The sequence below is a fragment of the Rhyacophila brunnea genome, unplaced genomic scaffold, assembly GCF_057557595.1.
Source record: "Rhyacophila brunnea isolate RB1 unplaced genomic scaffold, BYU_Rbru_1.0 scaffold_13, whole genome shotgun sequence".
NCBI classification, from domain to species: domain Eukaryota; kingdom Metazoa; phylum Arthropoda; class Insecta; order Trichoptera; family Rhyacophilidae; genus Rhyacophila; species Rhyacophila brunnea.
In genome coordinates this window covers 23,844,200-23,867,696 of record NW_028232785.1, presented here as the reverse complement: position 1 = coordinate 23,867,696, position 23,497 = coordinate 23,844,200, and the positions used below count along the sequence as shown (strand labels likewise).

Genomic DNA, 23,497 nt, shown 5'->3' with positions numbered 1-23,497 from the left:
TTGTAAAGTTCACGCATATAAATAAACACAAATAAAAAATAAGCTTTACAAAATAGCACAATATAATATTTCTCTTAATTTTATAATTAAAATTTGGGACAATCTTGAAATAAAATTAGGTAATATTTCTGCCTATAATAATATCTACCTACCTAAATATTTGTTTATATAGAATACTTGTTCATAACAAAATTCATTACGTATCTTTTTTAAATTCGGAATCAAAAGTAGAAAATCTAATGAATTGTCTATTATTGCCGCTTTTTATTTTGTAAGACTTCGCGCCGTCCCACCCTTGCGCGTGTCGTGATATGGATGCGAGAGAGAGACAGGAAGTTAATTTATAAAGGATATGGCGTCTTTCCACGGCGAAGAAAAGCGCGGGAAACACGTGTGGGTTCAACGACCGTCCCCAAAAATGAGCGGGACGCACTCATACAACAAATCAGGCCGTCCCTTTCTTACAACATAACTCTCGAATATAACGCATTTAGACCCGACATTTTTTTACAATCACAGTCATTTGATTGCAGTTTTATTTGTAAAACGTTTGAAATAAAGTTATTTTTCTTTATTATTATCGTAAAAATAATGTAACACCCGTGTGAAATTGCCTGCTAAGGCCTCCCCTAGCTCCCTCCACTATTAGATCCACAAAACTTTATGAATCCGTCTATCCAGCGGGCTGAAGGGCGTCCATGCGGGTGTTTAGTGCCCCTTGGGTACCACTGTATGACGGCATTAATTTGTCCAGCGGTTGTCCACTCGCCGAGAAGACATGTCCAGCCGATTGCCATTTCATTTGCTTAGCTATTTCTATCACATCGTGTACTTTTGTCTGCTTCCTTTTTCATTGGTTTGTTTTGTGATCTTTACGCGTTATGCCCAACATACACCTTTACATGACACGTTGCGTATCGCGGAATTTAAGATTTATCTTACATTAAAAGTTTATGTTTCACACGCACGCTTAAGACCGATGGGACGTCACCTTTGAAGATACCATGCATGTGCCAAATTCACTTCATACCAGTTTGGTTCTGTGAGATATCTTGTCATAGTACATACCTACCACCGTAAAATGATATTTATTGTCCCAAGACAGACGTGAATCACTCGATTTGAGTGCCATTGGTTTTACTACCTGTCGTACAACATACGGATAAATTTATTTATATAAGTATTATATTATATCCGTCGAATTTTTGGGGTACACTGGTACGACCACGTCTCAAATATTCGTGTCCGTAAACAAATGCTTTTTAAAAAGATACCACATACGCGTGAAGTTCGAAAGTTTTGATAGAAAATATGACGTAGTTAGAGCGACGCCAAGCGATTGAAAACGGTGCAATAGGCTCCATGTAAGAGCAGTCAGAAATAATAACGGAAACAATAATTAAATTTTAGAATTAGAATTAGATTATTAGTGTAATATGGATAAATATTATATTAGTTTATAACTTTATTCATTTAACAGAACAAACAATAAAAATAATATTAAGTGTTGTGTTAAAAAAAGCACTAATTCCGGGTTTCAATGCGTCAAAAAAGCACAATTTTCACCAAGTTCCTGCGCTAATACAATTTATTATTTCGAAATGGAAACGACGTCCTGCACATATTCCGTCTCTTTCAGTTGTACCAACTGAAAAAGTTTTTCACGACACTTCTCTTTCTTGCGCACTGCAGCATTACATGGGGCGATGTTGTATGGCTGTTGAATTTTGTTGTAATGCGGCGGTCTATATCAAATATATATTAATTAGATTTATGTATTATTTATTATTTACAAATGGTATTTTATTACATGCATATGCATTTTATAATAATAAACTCACTGACAGTAGCCCGCTAGACTCTATCAGGATTCCGGAATAATTTATTATTTTATTTGTATTAGCGATGGGGATATCATGCAAACAGTAATTTGCTATCCGAATGGGAATACCTGGAACTCACGACTATACTCGACTAAAACCGCTATTCGACGCTTGCATTCTGACGGTACTGCTTTACCTTACAAAGGATCATGGAAACCATATATTGAGCATCGAGAACAGATGCTTGCAGTGGATATTGGGTCTGCAGTATACCTTTAGTGGACCATGCAGCCTTTCATCACAGTGGGGGTGATGAAGCGACGTTGAATCTGGTTTGGCCACGTTCTATTGATGACTTAAGAGAATTTCAACCTGGCTTGCTTGTCCTGAAAGGCCGCTAAATACCATCCACATGGCGTATACGGCGGAGCTACGGGATGCTAACATAGACTAAGAATCAGAAGAGAGATTTAAGAAAACTACACATTATGAATGATGAATTCCTAGTACTAGTAAATCTTTCAAATTCAATAATTTCCAGCAAGTTTTTAGTAACCTAGGTAGGTTTAACCATATAGGTACTCAATGACATCAATAATATGTCGTAATGTTCGCTAATAGTGATTGTTCATCTAACTAAATATTCTAAATATCAGTGGTTATCACCAATGTATTGCATTTTTATGTAATAATTTATTGTCAGTAACTTTGGCAAATAGTCATATGTACTGTTCAACAAGAACTTCTTGGCTACGTATTAAAACTGTGAACTAACAAGCTCCTCCCATTTAGTCGACGACAGCGCCTTTGGCTTATGTCTAAATCTTCTTATTGGACAGTAGTCCAAAATCTGCAATTCTGAATGACTATAAACATGTCACATCAGCGTGACAATCAGAGTGACACCGAGCGAGAGAAGGCGATACAATAGGATTGATGTACGACTACGTGCAGTCGGAAATAACAACCGTAACAACAATCACAATCATCTTATGTAGGTATCTAATTTAGGCAGTAACGTCCCGTGGGGGTAGGCAGATTGAGCGTCGCTTGGGGGCGGCAGTTACCCAAAGGGCGGCAAATCGAGGAGAATCATTAGGTATATATAGAAAAGTCTACCTAAACTTAGTAATAATAATAATAATAACGGAAATATCTTTCCATTAAAAAAACCACGCTTACTGGTTGGAAACAAAGGTAAAAGTTTTAACTGGACTTTATTTTTTTGTCGGGTTCGCGATGTCTAGTTTACTTCCGCTGACACTGGACGTCACGTTCTTCGTGAATAGCAATCACACGTGCATACCTAATTTAAAATTTATCCAAATATGCCACTCACGAGTTTAGGAAGTTGTCAGGTGTATGTTTAAATGACTCGCAATATTGTCTTTTTTGAAGCAGAGATGGCATTTAAATTAGATTTAGTGGTACCTATACATCTTGTTAGTAATGTATCCATACAACACAATTCTTAGATATTGGAGTCATGAAAAGATGATAAAATGTACCTACTGTTTAAAAAAAATGTGGCGGCATTTTGTCTAGGGACGTCACTGAATTTAGGGAATTATTGAGAGGATATGACAGCATACGTTAATATTTGGATACTTTAAAATGCATTGTAACACGTCGATCTAGCAGTGCTGCGCGTTGAGTGCATCCATTAATTGATTAGTGAATTTGTGGCACACGAGTTAGCTGTGCTCATAAGCCAGCGTCCGGATTATTGCCCCAGTAATGGGGTCACGACCCAATTCAAGGAAGCAGCAAAATGGGTGACAAACCTTTTCGCAATAGGTACAGACGTTTATTATTCACAGAGATTCTACTAGGTATTCATATGCAAAAGATTCCTAATATAAACTCGTTTTAGTACAACAAACATGCCCAACTTCAATTATTAAACTGTGATCCATCTATTATCAAAACTGAAAGTGATATAGGTATCACATTCATTTTGATAAAACGTATTATATTTTGACACTGAGGCGTTGCAAACTAAACAACAATACGTCTTCTTTTGGGCACTCATGCAAGGAGAACACTACGCCTTAGTAATTAAGCGCATGGATTTACATCTTCTCTTTCTATTACTCCTGCAGCAGGCCGTGAGTGATGCAATACGAAATAAGTGATACGTCGAGGCAAGAGATTTCTAATATAAACTCGTTTTAGTATTTAACAGACATGTCCAACTTCAAGTAAACTGTGATCTATCCATTATCAAAACTGGAAGTGATAGGTATACCACGCTCTCCCATTATTGTCGATATTCATTTTGAAAAATCGTATTATATTTGGCTGATACTGAGTTTACTGTTGCAAACTAAACAAAAATACGCATTCTTTTGGGCACTCATGCAAGGAGAACTACGCCTTAGTATTTAAGTGCAAGGATTCACATCCTCTCTTTCTCTTACTCCTGCGGCAGGTCGCGAGTGATGCAATACGAATTAAGTGATATGTCGAAGCAAGAGATTCCTAATATAAACTCGTTTTAGTACTTAACAGCCTTCCATATCTCCTTCCACTCTTCTCAGTTATTTACTGTCACATATTTATATTATTTACCGAGTAATAACTTCGTTGGTCCATCAGGTTTTAGGACGTCCATGTGGTCGCTTAATGCCCATTGGGTGCCGCTGAATAAATATGCTGAATTTTGGAATACTTACGATTTTCGATAAGAAGCTGATGTCAACGCAATATGTCTTGATCCAATTGTGTAAGGCGTGTTTCAATATGATCAAAATAATATAACCAATTAACTTGCGCTACGAGTAGGTGTGCCTTTACAATGGGAGTTCCAATCCGTTGCTGATCTCTGGCGCAGGGCTTTGGCTTCGCTTGGAGCAAGGTGGCACCGTCGTGGGGCGGCGGACTATCATGCGATATACCGACCGGGACGTCGCCGGTCCTCGTGCCGCCCTGGTTTAAACTGAATCGATATTGTTACTCTCACGATCTCTGCCATTGGAGCTGTTTTTGTGAGCCGATTTTTAACGATGCATCAAATAAAATTATTGAACCGCGTTATGCAGTTTGCTGATCAAAAATACTTTACTGTGTAGGTAAACGAAAATCTGGAATCATTGGCCTGACGTCATTGTACTCCACTGCCGGTAAATTGAAATATCTTCGGCTCCGTTGTCTTGGTGGATTTTCTTTTTGGTTAATAATTACCAGGGAATTGTTACCTACTTGGAAATTACTACTTGGAAACGCATCGTATTTGCAACGGTAATTTTCTTTGACGCAGATGATGCAATCGATTCGTCAGAAGATTTAAAAGGGGGCCTCGAAACAGTTCAACCCAGTAAGATGTACCTACGTCGATATTTTATTATTATTATTATTATTTATTATTTGTTTCTTTATTAAACACCACAACAGGCCGTGAAGCCCAATAACAGTGGTAAAACTACCAGGCTTGAGGAATTAACATATTAGATTATGTAAATATATTTTGACCTCACTCGAACCGAATCGAACCCAGAACTCCGCGATGGAAGGCCGGCGCCTTACGCCCTGCACCACAAGGTATATTGGTAGTTTTATTTGTGTCGTGGGGGGGGCTCAAAATCAGTCAGTACCTCGGGCATACACGTCCTTAAACTCTCCGCTGCTGACAGTACTATTTATGTACCTTGGCTTTGAAAAACAGTTTTGCTTTACTTTATACATACCCCACTCGTCTTCAAGATAAAAGTCCTTTTGCATTGTGAAGATAAATCCTTGTTTTAAAGTTTCAAAAATAATTACTTACTTAAATCATTTACCTATTTGACACATTTCACAACAATATTGTTTATGTACACAATTAAAAACTCAACAGCCATAATAGTTTATGGAATAAAGAATGAAGGAGGCGAACGAAATTCAAAAATGGAACCATCATTATTCTCTTTGCAGCCATTGCTTGACAAGGTCGTCAAAAGTAAATAGTAAAATAATCATTTAAACAGTGTTAAAAAGTTATTAAAAAAACCACTACGATGTCTCAGCGACCATTCCCCCCTTCATCCACGTTCATCCGCATAAGCAATGGGCAGACAAAACGCAGTGAGTCCAATGTTTAAACATCCTTTTACAATTCGTGAAAAAATAAAAAAATGTCCAACATTTTTCTTTCGCGCTCTAAAAAAGACGTGTCAAATAATTCATATTGTCGATAATTAATTATATCAATATAAGCAGAATTATTAAGATTCCACGATCTTTTATGTATATTATTATGTTTTTTAGGTTTTAAGTAGCTTTAATACAATAAAAATTATACTTTTAATTTCGATTTTCTGACAAGAAAATTAATCATGAGTCGACATTTTTCAATTATATCTCCATTACATACTACATATTGTGTTTAGTATAACATTTTTCATCTATAAATAAATATACATAATGTCTTCACTAATATATGTAATTGAATCAATAATAATATCTTTCGTTTCTTATTATAAACATTTTTAATATTTTAGAGGTCCTGGTTGCAAGCCATTCTCGCGACATATTCATGGTTTGAAGCTTAAATACCGCTCAACTCATTTAGTGCTAACACCGCGACTGGCGCGTTTGGAGTACTTGGCCATTAGATATAATTAACGTGTCATTTAAATGTGTCAATTAAAAGGTAATTAAAAGGTCAGCAGTGATTGTGGGCCTGGGTACTTTGTGAAGATCATTCTGTACTTGTACTTGTGAAATTCGTAATATGTCATTATGATACCGTGTATTTTCTCATCTCAGAAATTTATATTCCATGACTACATTCAATGACGTCACATGAGGGTAGGCAGGTTGTGCGTTGCATAGGGGCGGTATACCATGAAGGATATTATATTTTTTTGATAATTACCACATTTCAATAACAAGTCAATTAAATCTAATGGCCAATTACTCGAAACGCGCCAGTCGTGGTGTTAGCACTAAATGAGTTTTAAGGGTCCAGGTGCTGTGTGAAGATCATTCTGTAGACTTAGTAGGAAATTCGTAATATTTATATTTCATGACTACATTCAATGACGTCACGTGAGGATAGGCAGGTTGTGCGTTGCATGGGGGGGGGGTATATTATGAAGGATATTACAATTTTTTTAGATCTGTGGTGGTTTTCCATGAAGCATACGATGCGGTTGCTTCGTTTTGAATTAGTGTAGATATCGTAGTTTAAAAAATAGTCCAACCATAAAATATCCTGACAACATAACTATTGTTGTATTGTAATTAATACTCTAATAGCGGCTATCATTCAGGCAAAATTTCAAAATTCACAAACCTGTCAGCGCCACAGATCTCCACGTACCTAAATCTACTAGTATTTGAGAGTATGTTTCGTAGAAATGGTTCAATTATTAGTATAAGGCTATTTCGATGTAAAAATATTTGGTGTATTCTGTTTAAAAAGAACAAGTTGGTAAGTAGGTAGCTGTGGTGAAGGGTGGAGGTAGGCTGTCAAGATCCGACATAAATAATGTACATTAAACTTTATCCGTCAAACGTATTTGTTTTCATTGAACTAAGACTACAATGTAAAGAGATAGTGTTTATTATTTTTTTAAAATTCAATTTAACTCTGCCTAATCCAAACCATAGTAGATAATAGTAAAAAAAATATTCGGTTATCTTTAAAATATCTAAAATTATGCCATTGAACCGTACAGAATTTTATATATTTATATTATAATATGGCTTTATTCTCAATTTTAACACGACGACATTTACAATAAGTGATAGTTTTCTATGGAATTAACATATTTTATATACCTAGCCATGATGAGAAAAGACAAGGTATCATAGTGACGTAAATCTACAGATTATTTAGACTAAGATCGCAAAGATGGTTCTCAATTTCCAACATTCGCACATTCTTCTGGCCGCAGGAAGCAATCGTGGATAATGTGTGTATTGCATATTACGGTGTTTAACATCGCGCCTGTTATATCGCGTTGTCTCGCTCGGTACGCCTCTCACAATTTCTAGTTTCATGCCCGAACTATCACTTACTTTGTAAAATTCCATTTTACAAAACGATAATATTACGTAGAACTTATATTAGATTTTTCCTGTTGGGTTTTATCGATAGCTATTTCGGTTTACTCTTGATAATGGTGTGACAACCGAAATAATTATTTACTAATAAAACAACACGTAAAATTAAATATAATTAAATTTGTATTATCAATTTTATTGAATGTATTTGTATTAAAAAATAAACATTTAAGAGAAAATCGATTTTTGATACCAGTGAGTCTATTCTATACTTATCGAACGCTAAAGTGATAAATATCACCAAACTTAGGGTAGGTTTGTATCAAAATATTAGTACTTATTGTAACAATTACAATGAGTTGGTTGTAATTGTTGCAATACATGCAATAGAGCACCTCTCTTGCTGCTGTTAAAATATAGCGCTTTTTGCAACAATTACAACCAACTTATTGTGATTGTTACAATAAGTGCTAATACTTTGATACAAACCTACCCTTAAGTTTGATAATATTTATCACTTTATCACTTTACTGGTCGATAATATGACAAGGTTAGAATAGACCCACTGGAATCGAACCTTGGGTTTACAGCTCGCCGGTCAATTATTTTAACAATATTATTTTTTTAATGCTTTTAATTTATAATTTTATTATTTTCATTCCACGTGGCCGCTTATTTTAACAAACCTAATAGCCACGCGTTAGAAAAAATATATAAAAGAGTCTTTTAATAAAAATTTGAATTTAGAACAAATTTTAAAATGTTTTGCGTTCGCTTGTTTTACTTTTCTACTTCCGTCCGGCTTTGGAACTGTCATCGATCTCCTATAAAAGATTGCAATATTGTTGTTAAAAGTGATAAATATTTCGATAAAAATGGCCACACCGCGCCCCGCGTGGGCTTCCTTCACGAGGGTGGGCCACAGGCAGCCGAGAAGAAGTGAGTCGATGTTTTAATAAATTTTAATTCCACACGTACTACATTTACCTAATAATAATTTCTTCGACAACCATCCTCTTTGACATTATTTTACACTTCGTTCGAATAAATTTTATAAGCAATAAATACGTCAATATAACAAAATATTTCGATATACAGTACACTCTCAGTAATCCGCCGCTATTTTTATTAGTTGAGATCACAACATCAAGCTCTATAATTCGCCGGTAGTCGATTGTCAAATTCAGTAGTTTGCCCCATACAAGTAGGTATACAACGCAGATGAGACGGGTTTATTTTGGAAAAATCTCCTTCGTAAAACTTTGCGAAGAAAGTAATGTACCAGGGAGGAAAGTGTCCAAGGACCGCATCACAATTCGCACCCTCGCAACTAAACCGCCACAAGTCAAAATTTACGTATTTTGAGTTAATTACTACGTTTCCTTTTTCTATCGTTCATAGTATATGTACCGAAAATTTCATATCTCTAAGTCATCAAATTCAAGTCAAAACTTCATTCAATATCTAAACATATATTTTCAAAAACACAGTACAAAAATGCGAAAGGTAAAAACTTCAAAGCTGATTTTCTCTGTTTGACGTTTTTTGGATTGTGGCAGTTTAGTTGCGGGGGTGCGAATTATGCCGTCCTCCAATGCAATCGAGGCACACAAAATGAAGCTTTTGGTCATAGGGAATGCCAGGAATCCTAAGGCATAAAGCCCACCAAAAAAGCGTTCGGTGCGCTCACTACTGAGTAGGCCCCCTCCCACCCGCGCATTACCCTTCACCTATGTAATAAGGGGCCCAAGAAGCACAAAATAATTATTATTATCAGCGTCTCTCATAACAAAGCAATAAAAATATTATATTATTTCTCGGGGCTTGTAATTACGCAATAACTAAATAATGAGTTCTCTGTTATTAAATAATGGCTTCTCGCCCGTCTATCGACGACGCTTCCAGAGCGTGATTTTGCTCGCCGTGTTCAATGAATGGACTACGTTGTATTTTCGTTAATTCGCCCGGCTGAAAAGCCACACAACGGTGACTCATGGGGCAGGCGGGCACAATGCGTCGTCAAATCCAGTGTGCGCTGGCGTATTTGATTACGTTGTATTTTCGATGATTTACACGCCACTTGTGAAATTTTGCGCGAGAGCCCCACTCGCTCCGTTAAGTGGGTTTTACGCCTAAGACATTCGAGAATATCTGCCTCACTGAACAACCGGTTGTGTCGAGCGATTTACTATATTTAGTTAAAAAAAACTTAGTTTGATTTTAATTATAAATAAAACCGTAATTTTCTAGTACGAATTTCTCAAAAAAACATTTTTACGAAATACCTGTTTTAATTTTTACCATATTACTTTGTATGTATGCACTATAATCGGCCGCTTTCACTAATTGGACACTTGTCTAGTTTTTTGAGTGGCGGATTACTGAGAGAGTACTGTATATCTATTATATTTACATTTTTACAAATTATAATGTAGAAATAAGTATATTTTTACTTGAATTTGAACGAGTAAATCTCGTTTGAAAAAAAAACATAATATTTCGCATTCCTATCAAACTATCGGGTACCTACTTATGGAAGTAAATCGGTTTCTTTTAATATTCTGTCAATCAGCCGGGGTGATACAGTGCCAATGAAGGCATCCCCTAGTTCAATATACATATTTATTGCTTCGTGTTGTTCATTCTTCGAGCGATATGCCTAACGCATTGCTGTTTTAACAGTTTGACGAATCACACCATGTAGGCGCCAGTGGCGAAGGGCAGAGGTAGGCTGTTAAGATCCGACATAAATAGTGCATACTAAACTTTTTCAGACATACTTTTCTTGTTTTCATTGAACTAAGAATACAAATTGCAGATATTGTTGATTAGTTTTTTAAAATTCAATTAAACCATGCCTAAAATAAACCATAATAGATAAATGATACATCTAAAATTATGCCATTAAATCATAGTACATTTTATAAAATTAGAAAATAGAAGTTATTTTAATCGATTATGTTTTGGTTAGGTAAGGTTTCGTTAAATTTCAAAATGTAACCAACGCAATTTGCAAGTTATATTCTCAGTTCAATGAAAACAAATAATTAGTATAACTGACAAAGTTTAGTGTCGGGTATCCACAGCCTACCTCCACCCTTCGACACTGGTAGGTACTCCTGTCTGCTTCTTTATCCATTGGTTTGTGTGCAATGCAAAATATGCACATTCCCAAAGACGCTTTGATCTACTCTAAATTTTTGGAATCCTCGAAATGTTCAACCAATGTGTGCTTATAATCAAAGATAGTGCCAAATAAAATAGTGCCGGTTGCAGTTTTTAAACATGGTAATCCCCCCCCTCTCCTAACACCTACTTTTTTAAAGCACATGTTTTAATAATATTTCGACAGATATGTACCAAAAATTTCGTAAAATCAATGACACCTATCGAGTATCGATAGACAAAAAAATTGAAGCGAGGGATGCTAAAGATCAATACAATTTGCCACAATTACTTTGTAATTGAACTGACTAATCGCTCCCTTCACATTTTTACCCTTAATTTGCTGGTTCTCGGTTGTTTTCAAGTTAAAAATAACAACTATATATTGTTGTTTAATTTAATAAATCGCAATTTTTTTGTAGTGCTTATTCCACTTTTAATCAATAAATTAGGACCGGTTTCGTCCGCCTCAGAGTTGAAAAGATCATAATTTATTTCTTAAAAGTTGAATAAGTACTACAAAAAAATTGCGTTTTATTAAATTAAACAACAATAGGTACAATGAAGTTCCACCATGAATTGACAGTTAACAAAATAAAAGATAACAACGATATACTTAATTATCTTTATTCACGTGACTATTCCAATATAACATTTCCATGAAACAACCCCTAGAAGTAGTAAATTTATTAGAAAATGAAAATAGCGAAATAAATTAATCTCTTTAAAGCACTTCCAGAATAATTGTGTAGAATCAAGAAAATAATGTTAGCGATTTTGAAACTAATAGCTTATTTAATTCTATACAATATATATTACCATTATTACATGCTATTTCTGTGTGTCTATAAAAACAATGTTACCTATCTAGGTACAAAAAAAATATATCTACGTCATGTTATTTTTTTATTATTTTTACACGGCCGGTTGAAATATTTTATTATATGAATCAACAACCACGCTTTCAAAAAAAAAAAAAGTCTCCGAAGAAAATATTTGAATTTGGAACGTAATATTTTCAATAAAAGTGCCCCCTTTCGAATTACTTTTCCTTGTCTCATCCGGCTGCGAACCTGACGGTGTCTCCTCGAGATTTTGTGTTTAAAATAATACGATATCGTATATTAATTGTTGTGAAAGTGATAGATAGTTAAAAATTTTCGATTAGAAAACAGAATGCAGAATTATTATCGTTATCCAGATAATTGTTCGCTGTTGGGCTACGGGCGTCCCAGACTGATGGGTGAGTCGATGCATTCCTGACTAAAAATCAAAATATTTACACCATTTATTACACAATGCAATATGTTGGATTATTTTTACGCGTATCTGTTAGCCTTGCATTTTATACGGTTTATATTATATTATGTCAAAAGAAAATGATCATATTTAAATTTATAACAAGTGTGGACCGGTATTTTCTCGTTTTAAAATACCTACCTACTTACTTACTACTTACGCGTATCTGTTACCCTTGCATTTTCATATTTACTTATAAAAAAATATTGTATTTCTTTTAAAAATGTTCTTATAAGTAAGTACTTAATTCTTTCATTGTTTTGATATAAGTAATAATATGTTTGAATCGAGTATTTATTTAAAAAAACATTCAAAAATATTCAATCTTCAACTATACAATACATAGTGTATTTTTTTCGTTTCCATGCGTTTTCATAGGTAGGTAATGAAAAATCAAAAATGGTCCTCATTATTTGTCTTCTCTTTTCAACTACCAACACTATTGTCTTCCGTTTCATTTTTCATCTGTTGCTATGCGCAATTTCTTTGATTTGCATCAGGTACAATGTCTCCGCCACTCGCAGGTGCACCAACCTTTTTTTCTTTCTTGGAATCCATCATGACATGGAAGAATTTAAAATTTTGGACGAGTCCAATTATTTTTCCGACGCCATGTCCGTGTTTCGATATAATATTTTAGGGATCACCAACCTTTTAAATATTGGTTTTAACTATTTTTAGCTATCTTGTTTTCCGCCAGGGTTGCCGTGTACCAATATTTTTTTTTCTTCTCGGAATCGAATGTACCTAGACGAAGAGAAGAAGTCCAAATTCGTTCGAATTATTTTTGCGGCGTCATGTCTGCGTTTCGATATAATATGCAAGGGTTCCCAACATTTAAAATATTAGTTTCATTTACGTTTAGGTATCGTGTACCGATCTTTTCTTTTCTCTTGGAGTCCATGGCATAGGTGAAATAATTCAAAATTTTGGACGAGTCCAAATTCGTTCCAATAATTTTTGCAACGTCATGTCTACGGTCGTTTCGATATAATATACTCATTGCAGCGGTTCCCAACCTTATTTTCAGCTAGGAGAAGCACATTTTCTAATCAAAAATGAAATGGAGGGAATTTTTTTCCCAATAAAACTTACATAACTGACAAAGTTATTCCTAGTTGTGGTAATGAAATTTTAAGTATTACCCGTGTAAATACAATGAAACAGATAATTAGAAATGTGTAATTAAGTTTTTTATTATTAAAAGTACCTACTTATATTCGATTGTCGTCTGATAAAAATATACTTTTAAGAAAAGAAAATAAAGACAATATCATTGGTGGGACCTTTGGCATTTTCTTCAATCAATTAGTCATAGTTAGGAATGTATAATGTGGATATTCCTACAGATATTGAGTGAGTTGTGATCTGTATTTCGATGTTATCATGGTTGAAAAATAAATAATGATAGGTAAAGTAATACACAAGTAAGTCCGTGGGCGCACACATAATTGAGAATCCCTGAATAACTGTCACATGAAACTGTGCAGGCGAGTCAACAGGGGGATGTTTCCACCCCGCAGGGGGATGTTACAAATTATTGAATGGAATATCACTTCTTCTTCTTCTTCGTCACCAGCACCTCATGATTGAGAGACTAGTTATGTGTCGAATAGCAATAGCCTTCTCAACGGATTGCTTTAAAATATTCTGACGCAGCATGTCTAAAACCGCGTTGACACGGTCCAAGTACGATCCAAGTAGACTTGGATAGGAATAATTAGTATGAAGATGTCTCATCCAAGTGACAGCTCCATACTATTTATTCCTATCCAAGTTAACTTGGATGAGTAGGACGCGGTCCAAGTAGCTTGAATAGGAATAATTAGTATAAAGATGTCTCATACGAGTGCACTTGGATAGGAATAAATAGTATGAAGCTGTCACTTGGATGGCACTCGATCCAAGTGTACTTGGATGGCGGCTTAAATGATAATAAGCGCAGACAACATAAACGGACATTTACCATTCAATAGTGGAACAACTTATCCTTGAAATTGTGTAGATTGCGCGTCCTTCGACTTACATAGGGTATATTTAATTATTGTTACCGTTATTATTTCTGACTGCTTTTCCATGAAGCCTATTGCATCGTTTTCTCTCACTCAGCGTCGCTCTATCTATGTTATATTTTCTGCATATAATAAATGACTATTCAATAACCATTCGTGGATGTGACAGGTTTTAATTATTCATAGATGCGCACCTGTATTTATAGCTGCATGCCAATTATCCATCACTGGATTCAAAGTGCGGCAAAGACATTTTTTTTATTATTTTTCATTAACATTGGAATTCTCATTGTCTTTCAGTAAAGTACCCGTTCTTCCTGGGAGTGGAAGACGGTCACCAGCACCAGCAGGGAGCGGGGGCAGGCGGAGACGTCGCCAGCGGAGACCAGCACTCCATCTCATCCGCCGGTAACATTATCTCATTTATTATTATTATACATTATCCATTATTAGTCAAGTGATTAATGTGTATCAGTGTTCATTTTATTGATGCCCTGACGACACACGTTATCGTCAAAAACGAAACAAATGGCACGAAGTCCCGTAAAATAATAACTAATCATGTCTTAATACTAAAACAGAAACTATATTAATTTATGACATAATAAAATAAATAAGGTACCTATAATCCCCACAGCCTGGCTAGTCACTTCGTGAACACGAATATCGTTGTTGCTTTCCCTCCACGGATTGTTTAATATAATATTTTATGGACAAGAAAATATGTTCTACATTTTTAAAATGCCACCAGCTATTGTATTTTATCATTTATAGATGTTCTTATCATGAACCAGAGATAGAACATTCGTTTCGACAATAATTAGTGAGACGTTATAAAAATTTTACTAAATTAATAGTATAATTGAATTTAAATTTCAGCCAATAACGCCTGCCTAAAAATATCTATCTACTGAGTACCTATTTTGGTTTTAATCTGTGTGTTGTTCATTTGGCAGGCTTGTCGGCGATGGTGGGCGGATCACCGGCGCGCTCATCGCCCCTCAGCGGAGGCTCGGAGGGTGGTGAGGGGGGAACGGAAAGATTCTCCAGGAAAGTCTTCGTCGGGGGACTGCCTCCGGACATTGACGAAGGTAACTGACATTCACGATTATCATAAAGTCTGATCTTAGTATTAATATGTTAGGGATTTAAACCTACATTGAATATCGCAAGAAATTTAAAAAAAAAATAATTGATTAAATTTCTGCTTGTTTGAAAATTTTTCTTATATAAGTTGAAGATTTCGCCGACAGATGGCATTATATGACTCATGACAAATACATAGAGAAAAAATTGGGTCAAAGTCCCAGTTCGAAGAGGATCACCATTCTTTGGTTTGTTTTTGCCTACTCCGAAAGCCTTCTCCATTGTGAACAATCCAGCGGACACCGCTTTCCCATACTTTTGCCGCAGTGGAGAATTTTATAAAGAAATAATGACAGTCCTGATAATAAAATATTTTTAAATGTGTTTCAGATGAAATCACGACGTCCTTCCGACGATTCGGCGCTCTCGTGGTGGACTGGCCGCATAAAGCCGAGAGCAAAAGCTACTTCCCGCCTAAGGGATACGCCTTTCTATTATTTCAGGTAATGCCCAATACTCATTTTCATTTATAACATGTCAATGATCCAACATTGTAACCATAGAGGTATTAAATAAAAAGAGGGGTAAGGAATCCGCTTTCTCATACAACTGAATGAAGCAGGCCAACAATAGCCTACAACTTACGAGAAATAGCGACGCGATAAAAATATGCAGGGCGTCATGGAGGATTTGGCCTTTTGACCATCATTATAACGTACCCATATAATATAGTAATGTTTACGTGGAAGTTTTGCTGCAACTTAATTACCAGCCTGCCTCAACATACTTTCATATAACCTGCCGCCCCTAGATTGTAACGCATCATCGTTATATGCATACATTCCATTACTACATTGGTCACATAACACAGTCATTGACAGCGTCGCTGATGATAAAACTGTGTTTGTTTCCAGGACGAGTCTTCAGTTCAGCAGCTGATGGATGCGTGCATAACGGATGAGGAGAAGCTGTATCTGTGCGTGTCGTCGCCCACCATCAAAGACAAACCGGTGCAGATCCGGCCGTGGAGACTCGGGGATGCCGACTTTGTACTGGACGCCTCCATGGCGCTGGACCCCCGCAAGACTGTCTTCGTCGGGGGCGTACCCAGGCCCCTCAAAGCCCGTGAGTACAGACCACATTATTCATAATATATCGTCAGTCCAGTTCTATCTTTTTTAGAGTATTATGGACATCTATTAAAAAATATAACTAGATGTATTCTGGAATCATTCTACAGTGGCACCTTGGGCGATTCGCATGTGTATTGGTATGGTTTGCTATTAATAAAAGTGCAAATCGCTTTAGCTCATGGTTTCCAGTAAAGGTAATAATTTTAATTAATCATAAAACAATTAATTCAAGTCCAAGGCGGTTTGAAATTGTAATTGCGTCATTGCCCCACTTTTGGAAACACGCATATTCGCACGAATCGTACAGAACACACTGCCACTTGTGACTACTGTGAAGTTAGCTGTACAGTAGCAATTAGGGATTCCAATCCCGGGATCCCAAGCTATTTTCGATACCTATGAATCCCGGGATTGATTAACATAATCCCGAAACTTTCGGGATTAATCTTTTTATCAATTTTTACGGAAAATAAAATAAAAACAAAAATATAACAGAAAACATACTTTTGATAACAAATAACTACATTTGAAATAAACTGAGTTTGAATGAAGTTTGATTTATATCCATGTGTAAGTTGCCGATTCATTCTATTTTTTCACATAAATTAATAGAAAATAGAAAGATTGGAAAAAAACAATGCTTAGCACTATTAACAAAGTAATTCCACCACGATCTCATACGTTTTACGGCAGTTTCATATTTGGCTGACTAATTAGATTTATTAAGCGGAAAGGCCATAAGTACACCATAAGTCTTTAGGTACTATCAGAAACAGCAATCTCATATTAAATTCACATTAGTATTTATATTACAATATTATTTACTCCATTAAACTTATGTATTTCCAAGATTGAACGTACACAATATTAATAATAAATGTCTTAAATAGTATAAATTATACTAGATTTATTTTTGACCGATTTTATCAATGTTATTTGTAAATATAAAATTTTTATATTAACAATGGAAAAAAATGCCAATCCCGGGATTGTCAAATTGTAATCCCGAAATCCCGGGATCAGAATTTTGGCTCGGGATTGGATTCCCTAGTAGCAATATTAAGCCTCACATACTGCACATTTCCCCATACAAATGTGCCAACTAATGGAAGGCCCAAGATGAATGTTCCTCGAATTTTTTTACATTCATTTACAATGATTCGAACAAATGGCAATATATTAATAATAGCCATATAGAATATCAATAAAAATACAGAGTGGACAAATCAATATTTGGAAATAGATCCTTCATATCTCATCCCTTATAATTAATACATTTGTAGTGATTGTAGGAGATAATAATGGTGTCCCTGTAGCACTAATATTGACAATGTGCTCTGATGAACGTTTCAGTTGAGCTGGCGACAATCATGGACCGGCTGTACGGCGGTGTTTGCTATGCGGGCATCGACACGGATCCAGAACTCAAATATCCCAAGGTAGGCAGCAATTACTCGACCGGTTGACTGAAATTTAAATCTAATATAATATTTTCCACCGTGCGAACTTTTCGTATACCTATACCTAATGTTATTATGTGATTATTTGCAGGGTGCGGGCCGTGTCGCTTTTAGCAACCAGCAGAGTTACATTGCCGCCATCTCGGCGCGTTTTGTCCAGTTGCAACATGGCGATATCGATAAGAGGGTCGAGGTATGTTCATTTTTATAATCTCTCAATTCTCGCCCGTAATAAATGAACAATCTGAAAGTTAAGAAGAGTACCAAATTAATGTGGCTTGGAAAATTGTATCTTACAAAACATGTGTGTCAATGGGCGATTTTTGTTGTGTTATTATTGAAGTTGAACTATATACAGTAGAGTCTGAATTAACTGGAACAAACGATAACGAAAAATCTTGATAATCAGGAGAAACTGGAATCTGGAACATTCTAATGGTGTTTTTATATAGTATCTAAATCAAATTTCTTGTTGAAATTGATAACTGATTCTTCATTAATCCCGCCTGTTAACAATACTCACCGAAGGATCTGTGATTCTATTATATCCCAATAAGAAATAATGGAAATCTATGTCTACTTGCTGAAATGGATAATGGTTTGTGCCATTTTGGTTACACGTTCTCCACTGCCTTTGTACTAAGCTATAATATTTTCTCTTCTTGACGTTAAAGATTAGCTAGGAAATGAACCACCACATGAAAACACACTCTTTGACTCAAACATTTCATGATATTTTGACAAAATCGTGTTATATCATAATATATAACATCAAACCAAATATAACGTAATAGGTAATTTATTTGTCTGCCGATAAATCTTGAAACTTTTTCATCAGGGGATTTGCGTGTATCAGCTGTAAAAAAAAATTATTTCAATATGAATAATAATGATGATGTATTGAATTTCAGGTGAAGCCGTACGTCCTGGATGACCAGATGTGTGACGAATGCCAAGGCGCCCGCTGCGGAGGCAAGTTCGCCCCCTTCTTCTGCGCCAACGTCACTTGTCTGCAGGTAACCACTACATATTTACCGTGTGTGTTACCAACTTAATTGTCTACCTAATAGCATACTTTGCGAAATCATCTCTTGAGAATAGATTCTTTAAGGAGTTTGGGATGTAGGAAGAAAATTGCGTGATCACAACTCAAATACCAGAAATACCTGGGGAAAAAAAATCTCAAAACTTTGGTTGTGCCTTAAGATATGCAATATTTCTAGTTTGTCTTCCCTAATGTTAGTTCAATCAAGTCTAGATTGGAAGAGAACGTCTATTTTACCGTATGATGCTGCAAATTTACTTTAAATGTGTCGCAATGTAAATGAGGTTAGATAGTTTGGGCGGGTAATAGTGACCATAGGCAATATTCAAACTAGAGAAGAAATGATTCCTGCGCACATTACAATATCTACTGCGATGTTACTATAAATGGTATGTTATTATCCCTCGTGGATACTATACCGCAATAGCCAATGAGGTTTGATTTTTTCGCACTGCTTATAGAGACATCTTTACGAATGAAAATCGTACATTGCCCACCTTCAGTTCTGATGGTTTAACATTCCAGAGCGGGTGCTAGCCTCCTCTGAGAACTTCCTCCATTTCCCCCTATCCTGGAAAAGTGTCCTCTAGGTATTTACATTGGTCTGATATCGTGGATACCCCTCAGCAAATGGGCACTATCAATTCTTGCCACATGGCCCGCCCATCAGAGCCTACCAAGTTTAACAAATTCTACGTTCTACTTGAAAGAGGTTGTATTATTCGCCCTAGGTGAGAGTCTAATACTCCGGCCCGTGGGTCAATACGTCTTAGAGGATATTAGACTTTAGCTGATTTTATCAGAGCGTTGGAGTAGAGCTCGGAGCAGTGGAGCATTGGGGTTTTACCCGGAGCAGTGGGTCTATTCTATACTTATCGAACACTAAATTGATAAATAGTATCAAACTTAGGGTAGGTTTGTATCAAAATATTAGCACTTATTGTAACAATTACACGAAGCTGGTTTTTATTGTTGCAATAAGTGCGATATTTTAACAGCAGCAAGATAGGTGCTGTTAAAATATAGCACTTATTGCAACAATAAAAACCAACTTCGTGTAATTGTTACAATAAGTGCTAATATTTTGATACAAACCTACCCTAAGTTTGATACTATTTATCAATTTATCACTTTAGCGGTCGATAAGCATAGAATAGACCCACAGGAGCGGAGCTAGAGCACCGAAGATGTTTTTTTATTATAACATTTTTGTCCTAAAATCCAATGAAAATATTATATTTGACACACATTTATTTGAAATACGGCAATACTGCCGAGTAATAAATAAGCTCACTTTTTTGACAGAAGAGACATATTGAATAGAACGAATAATACCTACACCTTATTTCAAAACCACTTATTTTTTTTCTTTTCAACATTTGTATACATACGATAGGTATAGGTAAATCGCTTTACAGTGGCACCATGGGTACGGCAAATGCGACTTGCAGTTGTAGTGGTATTGTTTGCTAGCATTGAAACAGGCATGGTCGCAAGCAATTCAATACACGCGCGAATCGCCTATGGTGCCATTGTAAAATGATTTACCTATACCTATTAAAACTTTTTGCCGGAAATTTTGAGTAAATTTACGGAGCAACTCAACAAAGGGTCTGCTCCCATTCTCTGGATTTTATAGACCAAAGTAGCACCCGTTTGCTGTTATGACTCTCGACTAGCGATATAAAATATCTGCTGAAAACTTCTCCATACTAATCAGTTGACACCTCATTGATTGCATACTGTTTAATACAAATACGATGACAAAAGAACGGCTCCGAATACTTTACAAACTGTCAGAAATTGTGTACGCTTCAAATCTATAATGGTAAATCAAGGATTTTATCTAATCAGCTCAAGTGAAGGTCAGTCAGACTTGAGTAGATATTTGGAGGCACCAATGGTGATGACTGCATATTAGACAAAGAGGTAAACGAAAAGAATTATAGTAGGTACACATTTTGTCAGTCTTTCAATTCCTTTGGGTTTATTTGGTTTAGCCGTTAACTATGTATTTTCATACATGCTTTTATCAAAGACTATTGGATGAGTAATTAGATGTATATTATAACATGTCTTCATGTTGTCATTTTCAGTATTACTGCGAACACTGCTGGGCGACCATTCACTCGAGGCCGGGCCGCGAGTTCCACAAACCGCTGGTGAAGGAGGGAGCCGACAGACCACGCGCCGTGCCCTTTCGGTGGTGTTAACTGTCGACCATCAGAGACACCGCACTCGCAGAGAACTCACACCACCCGCTAGACATCCACTACCTACTTTTATTCACAACGTTTGTAATATTGTTGTTGTTTTTACGTATTCGACTGGTCCACGATGACTGCCATTTTGTGAGTCTGTTCACCGTTGATTTGATATGTATAGGTGAAATTGTAAAGCCGTTATGTTTTATTCTCTATGAGTGTTCGAACTATGTTCATTGGCCATCACATTTAAATTATAATGATTATTTGTTATGTCACATTTACACATAATAAACAAAATATGCCATACACATTCGACAATGGACATAGGCTGTGACACTTCTCATTATTAAAGTCAATAGAACTAAATGTACAAAAAAGAATAATTTTTAAAGCATCGAGGATTGAACGAATACAAGACTTAAATAGCACGATTGTAAATTCTACATATTTGTTTTCAACAATCTATAAATTAGGTATCGTTCTACAAACGCTTCATTATTAAAAATCCATGAAAAGTCAACCCAAAATATTCAAATTAGATAGGTACCTTCTTTGCTAAAATTCAATATAAAGTTCAATATAAGTGTTCGTTTCCTTTATCTCAAATAGATAGTTAAGCGGTGTTGTGGAAACTGCTTCTAACTAAATGTTTGATTATGTCACATGTATTCGTTTAACCCTCAGCTCCTTAAGAATTATATTCAATGAAATCATTGATAACGGCATAAAGTTTGTGGTAAACCTGTCAACTGGCAATATAAATAGAGAATAATTTATTATTATTAGCACTAGTAACACTGTCTAAGAGATATGGCTGTAAATTTATCTAGCAAACGATAGCTTCAAGCTGCACCACCGTTAAAATTAATAAACGAGACAGTTGTGTGCTTGCAACACGAATTTCAGCTTAAATCGTCGATCCGGCAGCTTTCGATTCTGTTGTAGTCTTTTCGTGTTATGTTCAACATGTAAGTACATATTATTTTTTTTCGACATTACGGTGTTCTTAATTATTGTCACTATATTTTATCAATCGACTGTATCTCTGTTACCCTGCCGTATATGCCAACGTTGCATGTATTTTGATTCAATGTTTAAAAATTACTAAATCAAACTTGCAGTCAGTTAGAACTTGTGTGATAATGAAGAAACTTGTCCCCGACGTTATGGTATAAACAAAACAATGTAGCATGTTTGAATTGTGTCTCGTTTATTGCATTGTAATGGTATTGTATGCAGTAAAACCTCGATTATCGAAGTTAATTGATGATAATGATAATCCAGATAACTAAAAATCTGGATAATCATAAAACATCCATTTTACTTCCAGAATATATGATTCTTTGAAAAAATTGTATTTTTCAATAATTATTATACATTTTAAATTGTACAATTTTCTTAATTGCACCAAATTGACTATCAAAAAGGAATCCGGATATCCGAGGTTCTACTCTATACATGCCAAGCTATCGTTGGTTTTGTTAAGTCAAGCTAAATTTAGAATCTAACCTAACCTCACCTGGTGTCAATCAATTGTTGTTAATTTACCATGTCAAAATAACGTTAAAACAGTCATATTGGATAGTATTTAATTAAACTAATAATATAATACCTATATTGTAAGTTTTTCATGCCTTCTAGACAGTGTTGCCAGTTTTCGGAAACTTATTTTCCATTCTGATAATAAGAATAAAGTGTTTACGGTTGCATTAAAAATAACCAATCACAAACGCGCTCATAAAACAGCATCTTTTTGTATGAAATTTTGATAACATTAGAATATTATTTGGTTTTTATGAGAATCCATTTCGAAATCAACGGCTGCTCGAAATATCTCTTTGTACCCGTGCATGCAAAATGATGCCGTCTTTTAATACATATTCAATTTTAACTGTGCACGTACGTAACTGTGTAACTTACTAGCATTTTTAATGGAGACATACATATTTTCTTATCTCATATTAATAATTAATAAATTAATACTATTTTAATTCGTAATTTTATTTTGTCAACAGTTGAACTTTTTGAGAATCAACATAATTTCATACAGATTTTCATTATACTACTTTGATTTTCAAATATTTTTCACAACAGTTACATGTTTTTTTATTGTTCTTGTAAAAACCAAAAATTAATTGATAATTTTGTCAACCGTAATTATTAATATTTATTATCTTCAACGACGGGGAGAGATTTTTCCTAAATGTGATTGGATCGCGTTATGCATTTTTAAATGAAGCTCAAGTACATAATATATGTATCAGAGTAAACTGTTCAAA

The 23,497-nt window shown here is 35.3% G+C and overlaps 1 protein-coding gene across 6 annotated transcripts in view; it reads left to right on the top strand.

Moving 5' to 3' along the window:
- The window catches only part of orb2 (cytoplasmic polyadenylation element-binding protein orb2), a 104,012-nt gene extending 82,271 nt beyond the window's left edge, over positions 1-21,741 (top strand). For all 6 annotated transcript variants that reach the window (XM_085940634.1, XM_085940636.1, XM_085940637.1 and 3 more), the window contains 8 exons: positions 14,588-14,695; positions 15,244-15,378; positions 15,764-15,876; positions 16,288-16,498; positions 17,860-17,945; positions 18,058-18,159; positions 18,878-18,982; positions 21,108-21,741. In XM_085940634.1, the coding sequence (XP_085796760.1) occupies positions 14,588-14,695; positions 15,244-15,378; positions 15,764-15,876; positions 16,288-16,498; positions 17,860-17,945; positions 18,058-18,159; positions 18,878-18,982; positions 21,108-21,224 (977 nt within the window). In that variant the 3' untranslated portion in view covers positions 21,225-21,741. The remainder of the gene's footprint in view (positions 1-14,587; positions 14,696-15,243; positions 15,379-15,763; positions 15,877-16,287; positions 16,499-17,859; positions 17,946-18,057; positions 18,160-18,877; positions 18,983-21,107) is intronic.
- The last annotated feature ends 1,756 nt before the right edge of the window (positions 21,742-23,497 follow it).